Source organism: Musa acuminata, chromosome BXJ2-6 (genome assembly GCF_036884655.1).
Source record: "Musa acuminata AAA Group cultivar baxijiao chromosome BXJ2-6, Cavendish_Baxijiao_AAA, whole genome shotgun sequence".
Lineage (NCBI taxonomy): Eukaryota > Viridiplantae > Streptophyta > Magnoliopsida > Zingiberales > Musaceae > Musa > Musa acuminata.
Genome location: NC_088343.1, coordinates 10,413,304 through 10,426,387, shown reverse-complemented (window position 1 = coordinate 10,426,387; position 13,084 = coordinate 10,413,304). Strand labels below are relative to the sequence as shown.

General features: G+C 38.3%; 3 protein-coding genes across 5 annotated transcripts; 2 read left to right on the top strand and 1 right to left on the bottom strand.

Moving 5' to 3' along the window:
• Positions 1 to 219: 219 nt before the first annotated feature.
• Positions 220 to 1,692, bottom strand: LOC135614747 (chlorophyll a-b binding protein CP26, chloroplastic-like). The gene is made up of 6 exons (XM_065112434.1): positions 1,430 to 1,692; positions 1,264 to 1,348; positions 1,111 to 1,161; positions 913 to 1,033; positions 692 to 826; positions 220 to 602 (listed from the first exon to the last, which is right to left on the bottom strand). Exons 1-6 carry the CDS (start codon positions 1,614 to 1,616, stop codon positions 342 to 344), a joined length of 840 nt encoding a protein of 279 aa, XP_064968506.1. The 5' UTR covers positions 1,617 to 1,692; the 3' UTR covers positions 220 to 341.
• A 975-nt stretch (positions 1,693 to 2,667) lies between these two features.
• On the top strand, positions 2,668 to 6,847 carry LOC103987657 (uncharacterized). Its single transcript, XM_009406016.3, has 6 exons — positions 2,668 to 2,920; positions 3,992 to 4,045; positions 4,390 to 4,463; positions 4,807 to 4,924; positions 5,031 to 5,089; positions 6,359 to 6,847. Exons 1-6 carry the CDS (start codon positions 2,774 to 2,776, stop codon positions 6,435 to 6,437), a joined length of 531 nt encoding a protein of 176 aa, XP_009404291.1. The 5' UTR covers positions 2,668 to 2,773; the 3' UTR covers positions 6,438 to 6,847.
• Positions 6,848 to 7,781: 934 nt separating this feature from the next.
• LOC103987656 (uncharacterized protein ycf45) lies at positions 7,782 to 12,838 on the top strand. 3 transcript variants are annotated; one of them, XM_009406012.3, is made up of 9 exons: positions 7,782 to 8,061; positions 8,786 to 8,848; positions 9,027 to 9,104; positions 9,397 to 9,617; positions 10,263 to 10,335; positions 10,435 to 10,719; positions 11,614 to 11,757; positions 12,342 to 12,392; positions 12,611 to 12,838. In XM_009406012.3, exons 1-9 carry the CDS (start codon positions 7,852 to 7,854, stop codon positions 12,680 to 12,682), a joined length of 1,197 nt encoding a protein of 398 aa, XP_009404287.2. In that variant the 5' UTR covers positions 7,782 to 7,851; the 3' UTR covers positions 12,683 to 12,838. The 3 variants fall into 3 exon arrangements, with proteins under 3 accessions (XP_009404287.2, XP_064968505.1, XP_009404289.2); XM_065112433.1 differs by lacking the exon at positions 9,027 to 9,104; XM_009406014.3 differs by lacking the exons at positions 8,786 to 8,848; positions 9,027 to 9,104.
• The last annotated feature ends 246 nt before the right edge of the window (positions 12,839 to 13,084 follow it).

Here is a 13,084-nt window from a genome sequence, read left to right as displayed (position 1 = left end):
AAAATAGCAACAGGGAATAGAGAGTTCCTTCTGTTTCTCAACATTTTGATTTTTTTTCAGACAATGGCAGCATTCAAGTTGAACTTCCAATTTCAAGAAGCAGTGACTCACACTTCTGTGGATCGACCAAACTAGCAGGCAGCAGCTCTAACTCCTGGCACAAGATTTCAGTGGAGTTACAGCACTTGGTATCCTCCATTAAACGAACAAGAGGTACAATAGGCATGAAAGTTTTCATATAGATAGGAGTAACTTAGAGTCTCAAATGCATTTTACAGTGCCCTGATTGATCTCATTGGTCTACATGGCATGGAAATCATTGCAGGAAAGCATTCGGCAAATCACAGGGTTGGAGCTCTTTCAGCAGCCCCGGAGATGACAGTGAGCAAGTTGTTCCCAAATGGGTCACTCAGATGCTTTGCGAGGTTCTCCACCGGTCCTTCTCCGGTGACGTAGGCTTGCAGGAAGAAGCCGAGCATGGCGAACATGGCGAGCCGTCCGTTCTTGATCTCCTTCACCTTGAGCAACGCGGCCTGGTCTGGGTCGTTCGCGAGCCCCAGTGGATCAAATGGACCTCCGGGGTGGAGCTTGTCCTCCAAATCCTACAAGAGAGCGACAGAGTTGGTGTAGATGTTTGCAGCAAGTAGCAGATAACACCGGAAAGTGGATGGTGAACTTAATTTTGATATACCAGTCCATTGATGATTCTGTAGTACTCTGCTCCTCCAACGAGCACGATCTCAGCGACGACGGCAACAACAAGATTGATGGGAATGTTCTTACCGAAGTAATTCAATGTGTTTCCATCAAGGAGAAGTGCCCCAGTCTGTAAACAAGCATGGATCTTGGTTATGCTTAGGATCAACAGACACACACACACACACGGGTGGAGAACAAGCATGGCTGAAGTACCTTGAACCAGACCGCCTCGGGGCCGCAGTTTGCACCGAACTTGTTGAAGGCCTCCGGGATGATGAAGCCAGCGGCGCCGAGCATCGCCCACCTCGCATGGATGAGCTCGTAAGCTTGGTATCTGCACATCGTTTGATACTGTAAACATTTGATGGCTTCATTTACAGACATGCAAGAAGAATGACACGGTGCACACACTTGGCGAAGTTTTCTGGCTTCTTGCTCAGCCCAAAAGGATCGTAGCCATAACTGCAAGGAAGTCAGAGCATAAATCACTCAATCTTAGATGGCCCTCGTGCACGTGAAGCGCCAAACAAGGGAGGGAAACTTCTTCATCTGACTTCAACTTACTCTCCAGGGACTTCTCCGGTGAGGTACTCTGGGATCTCCGACCGGTCCAACAGACCTTCCGGCAGGAAAATCCTTCTCTCAGGACCTGATATCGATCATCGTGCATTGTATCAGTCAGACATTCTTCTTTGAAGAGAAGCATCCAAGAGTTGGTAGATTGACTCACCATACCACTTGGCGAGCTCGTCGTTGACCGGAGAAACGGCGGCTGGCTTCGACTTGGGTGAAGACTTCTTGGAGAAAAGCGCAACGATCCTTGGAGAGCCGGAGGGAGGTGGCGCAGGGGGGGAGCGAGGTGGGGCGGCGGTGCTGAGGCGTGTGCCGAGGATCTCGGAGACGCCGAGGGAGGCCATGGTGTCTCAGCCTTGGCCCGAGAAGAACAGCAGCAGGAATGGGGGTTGTGCAGTTGCTGTGGGGGAAAGCAGAGAGGGACTAAATGGTTGGGCTGGTGGATGTGGTGGGGCCATGTAGGATGTGCATTTCAGGGCTATGATTGGCTGCCACTTCCCATTCCAATCTAGTGCCGAGTTGTGGTTGGTCAAGTTGTGGTGACATGGCAGATGATGTTCTCAATCCTGGCCTCTAATCCTTGTGGTGGAAAGAGGGACAATTGTAGATCAAGCAGAGCTCTCATGGAGTCCAACCACTGCCATGAGCCAATGGATTCCACACATGCCATGGCAAAATGTGACGAGCCTTTTTTTTGTCTGTGCCTAAGGCAATAAAGGTTATGTTGATTCCTCCTCTACTTGCAATCTATTATTAAGCTTTCCTGTGTCTAATTCTATCTATACCTGCAATTTGCAGATCCTTTTGGCAACTAACCCATGTTTTCTTTAACTTTATCCAAAGTTTTCATAACTCAATTTGCAATTAACATGCGACAATTCACATATGATAATTCACCTCATAATGGAGGATCAAAATTCTTTTGTAATAATTCATGACTCTAATGATATTTGTTTATTGGTTGAATGCAAGTACATACATACATTATACACATAATTAAAGATTATATCAAACATACATAAATTATTATACATAGTTTTTTGAAATTTTTTATGGAGTATAAATATGACATATGTGCAGAGAAGAAAAATAGAGCAACAAATTATTTGGTTAAATTTACTAGAGTTAATAGGGTTGGCTTCTAACCCCCCAAAAAAAAAAAACAAATTGTACTTATTTTCTTGAACTTATTATATATATACATGTATCATTTTTTTAATATTTTAAAAAGCATGATAAAAGAATATTTGACACCATCAATTTATCATAAACAAAGGGGCAAACTTTTGGGGGTTTTTTATATTTCTTTTTGTGGGTCCAAAATGTTACTGTTCTTATTTATTGGGAGTTCCCAAGTTACATTATAAAGAGGAATCACGTGAGACTCGCGTGGTTGACAATCTGCCCTCCGGCCCCCTTGTTGCAAAACCCCTGGAGGATTCAATTGCACCGATCTGAAGACGACGAAAAAGAATACGAATACGACGCGGGAGCAGCAGCCATGATGATGGAGACGATGAGCCGCGCGCTGGATAGGGCGAAGATGCTCGTCGGAATGGAGTCCGATGAGGAATCCCTTGCCCAAGAAGCACAGTCGTCGTCCTTCTTCGACGAATTCGATCGCAACTGCACCCTCTCCACCAAGCAGGTCCTCTCTATGCCCCATTCCTCGAATCACCGATTTGGTGGAATCCTATCTCTCTCTTTTCCATAGGTCCGCTAGGGCTTCTCTGTGGCCGTAAATCTTTTGCCCAAAAGATCCAATCTCGGTGTTGTTACTCTGTTCGAGGCTGGATCCAGTTGAGAATTGCAGGGATCTAGCTCCTCTTCCTTCTCGACGAATTTGATGGAAACTGCACCCTCTCCGTCGAGCATGTCCTCTCTCTTCTCCTTTTCCCGAATCACTGAGGTGGACGAATCCTCTCTATCTTTCACAGATCCGGTAGGGTTTCCTTTGGCCGTTAATCTTTTGCCAAAAGAGATTCACCCTTGGTGAAGCTACTCTGTTCGATGCTGGATCCAGTTGAGAATTGCATGGATCTTGCTACTCTCCCGGTTGAAATCTTGCTAGATTTGTTGTGATCCGATTCGCAGACGTTTTTCGGCTGTCCACAAGAAAATTTGAGGTTTTTCTTAATGCATTCTTGGTATTCTGAAATTTTGGCAACTTAGTTGCCCCTTGGCGGGTCATGCATATTGCTGTGATTTAGTCTAAACGTACGCTTATGCCATGCTTTAATATCACGGTAATAGGGCTTGTGTTATGCTCTTCGTTTAAGTTCATTTATTTGGAGAGGATCTTGCTACGATGATTTTCTACCATTTTGTTAAATTGGAAGACATTTGGTTTTAGACTTGTGGTGCATCATTTATTTCTAGTTGTTGATAGCTGATGATTTCAGGTTGAAGTTCTTTGAGTCAACGCTATGATGGCCAGGTTCTGCTGTATGATATTGTGGTATCTCTGATGCTTGTTGCAAATTTTGATGATGATATACATGCTAGATTACATGTTTGCCAAGCCCTTGTTCTTGATGTCGTATTTGGCTGTTTCCTAGCTGAAATTTTTTAATTTTTTTTCCCATTGGTTTAGCAATGTTTGGCAGAATCTCTTAGATCTACATTATTTGCTTTGGAATGTAGAAGTTTTGGAAGTTTTATACTTATATGAGATTCTCAAGGTACATGAACTGATCATTGGCTATTTCTCATTGCTCAGAGATTGTATGGTTTCGCCATTTGTTTATCTGCAGGTCTAGCCTGTACGATCCTGGTAATCTAACCATCTTTCTGTTGTTATTTTTATTTCTATTAATCAATCTGTTCAATTATTATAAATTGGTCATGATAACAGATAATCTGCATTATATATTGGTGATCAATGTAAAACAAAGCTTTATGCCCTTTCCTTTAGTATATATGAGGTTATAGATTAGTAAATGATTTATTGTCTTAGTGCATATTAATGGACGATAAACTGGAAATAGGTTTAGTAACAAGTCTTCAATTTCAACGAGTACAAAACATTAAGTATTTTTTCCAGTGTTTTTATCTCTTTAGTTTGCTGCTTTCTGTGCTTTCAATTACTGATCCTTGCTTTTCCAAATTTTGTGACAGTCTATGCTTGTTTTCTTCAATCCAATCAAATTTGGCATAACATTCACCTTTGGCAATTTGCTTGCGCTTGGAAGGTCTGCACCCTCTTTCCAGAAAGTGACAGTCCTTGGTCCTATGATTTTGTTGTTATGATGTTTCTTATAGGGTTTTGGTCATTTGAATCTTGCTACTATGTTTTAAATCAGTGTTGGGATTTCATACGAGTAGGGGCTGCTTCTATATTCTGATGATGGTTAATATGTTGCCTTTTTGTTAAATTTTCTATTAGATTCTTCTTAGTTTCTACACCACTAAGGTTTTTTCAGGGTCAACATATATCGAGTTTTCTGGAATCAGTTTATTTTTTTCTATTTATCCATGACTGTGGTTCTTTTACTTTTTAAGCTTTCCTGAAGTTGGATCTCTTTTGTATGGCAGCACAGCTTTTCTTATAGGTCCCAAACGACAAATTGATATGATGCTTGATCCTGTCCGTATATATGCAACATCTATATTCATAGCAAGTATGATAATAGCTCTGTTTTGTGCTTTTTATGTAAGTATGCTTTTAACTCTCTTGTGAAATAAATTATCTTTTCATGTTTGTTTTAACATACAAAAATTTGATGGACTTATATTACTGCTACACTACAAATAAACAGGTCCACAATAAACTCCTGACACTTCTTGCTATTATTCTGGAGTTTGGTGCCCTCATTTGGTGAGTCAATGTCAATGTTCAGTTAGTAGTTGTTAACTTTTTTGTCTCTTATATGTTTGTTGGCATCTTTAACTAACATATTCTGTATCACCAATTTTGTGTAAAGTGGATGTACATTTCAGTTGGCTGTTTAAAACATTTTATTCATCACATGGTAAATTCATGCCATGTTTTATCCATGATTTATTTTAGGCAATTTCATCTCTGGTTGTGTTAACCTTCATTTGAGCGAACAAGTCTCTTTCTACATAATGGGATCGAATTTATGGATGAAGTACATGATGCATAAAGTCTGAGAATTTTATGTCTCTTATGTTTATTTAAAGCCTTGTAATGTGCGGGGAATTTTTAGCCAAGGCAAAATTGGGGAGGATATTCCCTTGCCATACCAAGAAATCTCTAGGTAAGATGGGATATATGATTCCTTGATTTAAGCTGGTCTAGGTAACATCCTCTTAGGCCCCACCAGACCACAAAAATGGAGAGCTTGCTTGACAAATACATTTAGTGTTCCATCCTCATCCTCCAATATGTTCTGCTTTCTTTCTGGAGTCGCATACCTGTAGTGTCTAAATTGAACAAACAACATTAGTGATAAGACTTAATTCAGGGCGAAGGTCCTTATTCTGGTCATTCTCATCAAACATGGGATCCCTGGGAGAAAGACTATCAAGGTTTGAATGTCTTCAGGCTGAGGTAAAAGCTAAGACTTACAGAGTGCTAAAACTAGGGGATTTTCGAGATCCTAAGCCAGGTGAATTATGTAAGGCTTACGAGAAGAACAAATAAGCTCTTTAATATCAAGTACTTGATGTCCTCTTAAGAAGTTCAATATTTGTCGCAATGATCACATAACACAAAGATATATACATTCATGTGGAAGCTAAATAGACTATAAGATTGCAGAATCCAGGGCAATGAAGCATGCTAACCGAATCAAATTTGCAGAGTAGAAGTGCTTGCTGAATATGAAATGTTCAAAATAGAAGGCATGTCAACTGAATCAATTAATTGAATCAAGTGCTTGCTTTATAATTTTGTGACTTGTTTCATGCTACTATTGTTCCTGAATGGGGGCATCATATGTCGGTTGGTTACTAAAGCAATAATATGGAAATTTTATGGATCAGATATCCTGTTATAATTGATACATGCATGGTACATGAATATAATCCTTCGGTTTTAACTTGAAGGGTCATTGACAGAATTCATTTTTAGACCATACATGCATTTCTGATGATAACTCTACATTTCCTTTCACGTATACAGGTATAGTCTCAGTTATATTCCTTTTGCAAGATCAGCTGTTTCAAAAGTCATGGTTGCTTGCTTTGACACTGAGTTCTAAGCTTTAACTGGTTCAAAAGGAAGTTTATTGATCTCATGACTGAACTCTTTCTCATGTGTCCCTGATGGCTGTGATGGTTGACCATTTTAAAATGGTGGGAAGGCATTGAACAGGAGAACTCTCGACACTAGGTTTCTCCCATAATTTGTAAATTAGTGATCATCATGTGAAGTTGAATGCTGTATATCTTCCAGTGTGCTGCTCTATTAGTTTTTTCCCTTTAATGGCTTCGCACGAGGCATTGGTTTTCTTCATGCCTTTACTCCATAGTAGATATATAGGTATGAAGAATGCAACATTCTCTTTGGAGAATCCCATCTTCATCAAGCAAGTGTATCAAGACATGTTTTATGTTGCTGAGACTTGGCTTTAATTATATGACAAGGTGGCCCAAGAATTTTTCTTCTTAATCATATAGATGAAAACACTTCAAAAGTAGAACATGATTTGAATTTCAATTATTCTTGTATACTGTTGCTCATGCACTTTGGGTTCTCTGGTGGCAAAGGTGGGGAGAAGAACCAAGGTGAATATTCTTATTTCCATCGTTTAGAAATCTGAATAAAATTATGTGTGCTTCAAGTGATAAGAATTAGAAAAGCAGTTAGGTGTTTTTTTTCATATTCTTATCAATATCTTTAGAAATTAAGGCAGCACAAAAATGTAGTTGTTTTTCGTTTGAAGAATATTTTTTTTGTAGGTAAAGTTTTAGATTTAATTATACTGAAAATGAAAATAAAAATCCTTGGCTCATGAGATACAGTTTTCCATCCTCTCTCTCTTCTGTTTCTAGTAATCTCCATCTAATTGCATTTCTGTATCCAAAAGTTTTTAATATAAAAAAAGGAAAAAAATAGAAAATATGTATGACAATCATGATTCGAAGTTGCAGAGTCATATGGTAATTTTATTTCGTTTAATGTCGACTTAAATTACTTTTAGGCTTCAACTTTCTAAAGTATGTTTGTGATTTTAGGCTCTTAAGACTTTTCCCCCCAAATGGCTCACTTTTAAAGAAAATGTTTTCTATCTTTAAGAAAAAAATTATTCCTCTTTGATTTTGCTGCAGAAAGTGTTTTGTTGAAATTTTTGTCTTAGCTAATGCTAATGGTTCTATTTTTTTCTCCATAAATAAAAGCTTCTTCGAGGAAAAAAAAAAAAATTTAAAATCATAATAACCTGTTTTATGTTTTCCTAAAAATATTCGTCTGAATCGTTTTTGTGAGAAATAAATATAATTAGCATTTTTGAGAGGATTTCTTGAAAGGTAATATTTTATCTCTTGCGTTGGTTTTATTTTCCACTCCTCTTTTATATATGTCTTTATTCTATTTATATATTTTTTATCCATCGATAAACCTCATCTCCTCCTCGCAAGAGACCAAAGACGGCTCTGCGAGGCGCCCACCCAAGAATGGGCGTGCTCTCGGTTCATCCTCGTCCTTGTCCGCCCAATCCCCACTTCTCTGGCTTCGATTTCACCCCCAGCTCTTGCAGACCGCGTCTGGCCCTCTTCTCTCCTAGTCCGCGAAGAAGCCCTCTCCAGATTCGGCGCTTTTCGTCTCCCGAAGCGACGGACGACGGATTCGTGGTCGTGGAGGACGATCTCCACACTCTTCTTGAGGTGACGCTTCTTTGAACCTCGTTCTTTCTTGCTACTGGGTTGTGCTGGGAACTCTAAAAGGTGGGATAACGCATGGAAATTTCAAATGACCGACCTGACTTCTAATGATTCAATTTGATGATAAGTTGCAGTAAGATCATGGTTAATGTTCTGGGCGACGTTTTCAGGGTCATTTCGAGATGGAAATAGTTGTTACTAGGCGTTGCACAAATTCGTATAATGTTATGCGGTGTGGTTCGAGAGAGAGAATAGATAAGAGTAATTCCATCTGATTACATAGCATTAGCTCCCTGGCTCCTAAGTTTCTTTCTTGTAGTAAATATGTTTGCTTACACAATAATCACTTGCTTTTGCTGGTCATGCTTCAAGTTCCCATGCGCTTTGTCTATTGTCAGTACACATCTATTTTTAATGACCAGAAATTTACACACAATCATGACAATTAGTGAAAGACAATGCAATCAATTGCTGAGCCAACTGTGTTCTCTTTGTCTTCCATACTTGTGGATGTCTTTCTTGGGTATAATTCAACGCCTTTTAAAGAAAGCAACCGTTTCAGTAATTATGAGCAGGTTTGTGTTTCCTGAAATTTTGGACAAATTGAAGATGACAATTACAATGGTCGACAAAAGAAAAGGTTTAATGGCGTGACAGCCATTAGCTTCAGTTCAGTGCTTACTGGTTTGCGAGTATAAGCGCAATCGTGGTAGCTCATCTTTTGCAGGTTTTACCTAGAGATCTGCGAGAGAATCTGCAAAGTGAGCCTAGAAGAGACCAACTCCTAGAGGTAAATGATTGCATTTTCTGTGACATGGATCATGCTTCACTTGTTTGAACATTACGGAAGTCTTAAGTTATATTGTTTTTTCTTTAATTCACTCATTATGAGAAAATATGTAATTGAAAATTTATAATAATGAGGTTGTTGCTTATATTGCCCAGTGTTCCACATATCTTATAATTAGGTTATACTGGATTTGGGTCGCCGACCTGAAGCACGTTTCCTTGGTGAATCTGCTGGGCAGTATCTGAGGGACAAAGAGGTGATAGTAGTGGCTTGTGATGTCATTTACACCTATGGGCTTCTTGTAATGTTTTCTCTAATACATGATATCTTTTCCATTAATTCAGATACTCTCCATACTTGTTCTTACTAATTTTATGGCTTTTATTTTCATGTTATGTGGCTCTCAAAGCTTGCTTATTTTTTTCGTTTGATTAGGCTATAGTTAGTTATACTATCTAAATGCTTTTCTCATGTATGGTGTTTTTCCTGATAAGAATCCTGTTGCATACACTTGGTGTCTTATGTTGCCCTCATACTCTGTGTTCCAGATTTCACTGGAAGAGTTGGAGGAAGCTCAAAAATCACTTGGAGAATTTGGAGGAGACAACCGAGCTGGCATTGAAGGTACTTTGCATAGGATATCTGCGATAAGGAGTCGGAAAGGGCTCGTTGTTGGATTGACTTGTAGAGTTGGTCGAGCAGTTAGTGGTCATGTTGACATGGTGCGTGATCTCCTAGAGTACAGAGAGAGCATCCTCTTTTTAGGAAGGTATTTTGTTTATCCTTTTAGTAAGCATGACTTAGGAAGGTATTTCTGTATGTAGTTTGTAAGAAGGATGGCCAACATAGGGGAGAAATATATCAAGAAAGTAACTGTTTAGAGAATGACATTCTCATTGATTCTTTGAGTATATTTCTTTTGTTTTCTTGATCTTATGCAATGCAAAACACATCCTTGAAGTTAATGCTTTCTCAGCTATGAGTAAGTATCAATGTGTACTGTATATTCTGGATTTAGCGGTTGATATTGAATTTGCTAAGCAAGATTCTATTTTTAATCTTCAGTACATGATACATAAGGAGTTCTCTGTACAGCTAAGTTCAACTAAATGATTTAACATGAAAAGGGATGGTTCGAGCAGCTAACCGAAAAGGAGTTGAAAAGAAAAGGCTTCAGAAATGGAGAAGATAAATGCATTTTTTATGATGGATTTGTTTTTCCCGCAAAGTCGTAACTATTATCTTTATAAGAATCGGCACAAAATAATCATGTTAACATGTCAATTTGATAGCATTCACTATGTTGTATTGCCTGCTGAAACTAATGTATTTCCAGAATTTGTGGGCTTTTGTATTTGTTATTGCATTGGTGTTTGATATGATTGCTGTCATTTTTATTTTTCTATTTTATCAGACCTGGAGTTGGTAAGACTACTGTCATGCGTGAGATTGCACGTGTCCTAGCTGATGAACTCCATAAGAGAGTGGTATAGCTAACTAACTCGTAAGTTCTTATTGGTTTAACGTTTGTAGTTATGATATGTAACACTTTACATTCTTTATATATACACTGATGATTAGGATAGGTGATTGTGGACACCAGCAATGAGATTGGAGGTGATGGAGATATTCCTCATGCAGCAATAGGTGGTGCAAGGAGAATGCAAGTTCCTGAACCATCCATGCAACACCGAGTCATGATTGAAGCAGTCGAGAATCACATGCCGGAGGTGGTTATTGTAGATGAGATTGGCACAGAAGCCGAAGCACTTGCTTGTCGCTCAATTGCAGAAAGAGGAGTGATGCTTATTGGCACAGCTCACGGAGACCGATTGGCAAACATCATTAAGAATCCTACTCTATCTGATCTGGTATTCAAACATACTGTTTAGCTTAAACTGGAATTAGCAGTTGCATTTAAAGTCAGCATCCCTGTGGATAAATCCTGTGTATTCTTTCCTTCTCATAGCTGTTCAAGCATGTGTATATTTCATAGTGTGTGGTTGTATTCCTTTTCTTATGGTGGTGCAACATTCATGAACGTTGATGCACATCTCTTAAGTGATCTCCATGGACATGCTGCTGCATTAAATGGTCTGGGCTTTGCCCCTGAGAAGAGAAGGGAATGATTTAATCTCTGTAAAAGGAGTAAAGATAGTTTTAGAGTCTGTGTGAAGGCTTTGCACAAAGGCATCCGAAAAATTCACATGCGGTCATGTATAAACATTGTTTCTTGGTTTAGATTAGTTCAAATGAGGTGATGTATAAACTATAAACATTGTTTCTTGGTTTAGATTTTTGAGAGGATTTGTGCAATAGCAAAAAGAAATGGTGGCTCACTAAGGTCAGCTGCCATCCTTTGTGCTTCAGTTATTACCCACTGGAAATGGCCAAAGTAATAATAGTTACATTTTACTGTTAAAGTGTAACCTGAGAATAAAAAATAGATCTCTGTCCAGTCTATATTGCATCTGTCATTCAAACTTCAAAGTACATCTTTACATTGCTAAAGTTTTGCATTCATTGATTTCCATGTCCGGATTTAATTTGTGCTGCATGCCACACTGTTTGTCATATACTACTGTGAGATTATTTGAGTTAAAATTGTGCCTGCAAACTTATGTCTTTACTAATCTGAACATAATTTTTCTTTTGATGTGTGTCAGTTTGCTTGAAAGATTCACTTGTTTAGTCTCTTACCATATCAGGAACTTGATAGATTAAGATTCAGGCTTACATTTATATTTCCATTATTGAACATCCAGGTTGGTGGAGTGGAGACTGTCACTCTAGGAGATGAGGAGGCACGAGCAAGACGGAGTCAAAAAAGCATCCTTGAGAGGAAGGCTCCACCAACATTTCCTTTCCTAATAGAAATGAGGGAACGGAACTACTGGGTTACACATCGGGTAAGTTATTTTCCTCGTTACAACATGTTGAGCAGTTTCTTCACCTGTAAACATATAGAATACTGTGATTTATAAAGTAAAATAAACATGTGTCTATGGAACTAAACCTTTGGAGGCACATAGAAGAAGGGTTGTCGGGAGTAGGCAGGCACGGGGATGTTGACGGCTCAATTAGAGATAGATGTTAGTAATCCTCACATTTCAGTATTAGCTTGCAGTTTCGATGGAGGAACCACAAGAGCCATATGGTGTGTGGGTGGGTGTGTAACTCAATGAGTCGTATGAATTTGAAGTTATTGTAGTCAGAAACCAGATAGATGGTCATCAATATTGAATCAGATTTAAATGGTTTTGCAGTAGAGAACTTATCATGATAACTGTTTTTTCTATCTATGATTTAATCAAGATGTTATTTGTGATCGCCCCTGTTGCTGAGCATCTTCGTAAATTTTATTTTTCCTATTGCATCAACGATTTCATATTGTCTGCTCCTTAAAGGTCTTCAACTGTGATTACACTCAAAAAAGTCTTGGTGCCATATGTGTTGAACCAAATTATTGCTCTAATATTTCTTGGTTGTACAGACAGAAAGGAGTGTCGATATGTTGCTCATTGGCAAGAAGCCATTGGTTGAGGTAATAAGCTTAACAAAAATTAATCTTCAATTTGTTTTAGTCAAAGTTCTGCCAGAGCAATGATTCACCTGCTCCTGTCTTATTTTAATTGTAAACTGGAATAAGTAGTGAAACAGTTTTATTTGTCTATGTTATGCATGTCCACAACGAACGTGGAGTTGTCTTTTTCCTGGATCAACACACTTCAACTACTGCACTGAAGAATGTTTATTTTGCAGATAAGGAAGAGAGATGACCAGTTCAAGGTTGTCGTGGAGAGATGGAAAACATACGACGGAGATGGGATCTAATGTGCTTTTGTGCTTCTCGAGTATTCCCTTGCTTTGTTCTGCATGTCTAATTTGTAATTTAGTTTTGAGTTTGTCTTTTGAGTTACACTATCTGCAATTGTTTTACAACATACTGATTGGCAATGGCCTTGGAATAATGTCTCTGTTTCTGTCGTATTTAGTAGGGAGTAAGGTTAATTTTAATCATAAGTTCTTTATGATTTGTTAATGTCTAAAATAATCTTTATATTTTTAAAAATATAATATATAATTTTTTTTATTTATTCATAATAAATTATTAATATAATGATATATATAATTTAAGGTTAATGTATATTTTAGTTTTTATGGTTTTGAACATGAATTTCTTAAGTTTTTATGATTTATTTATATTTAAAATAATTTTATATTTAAAAAAATATA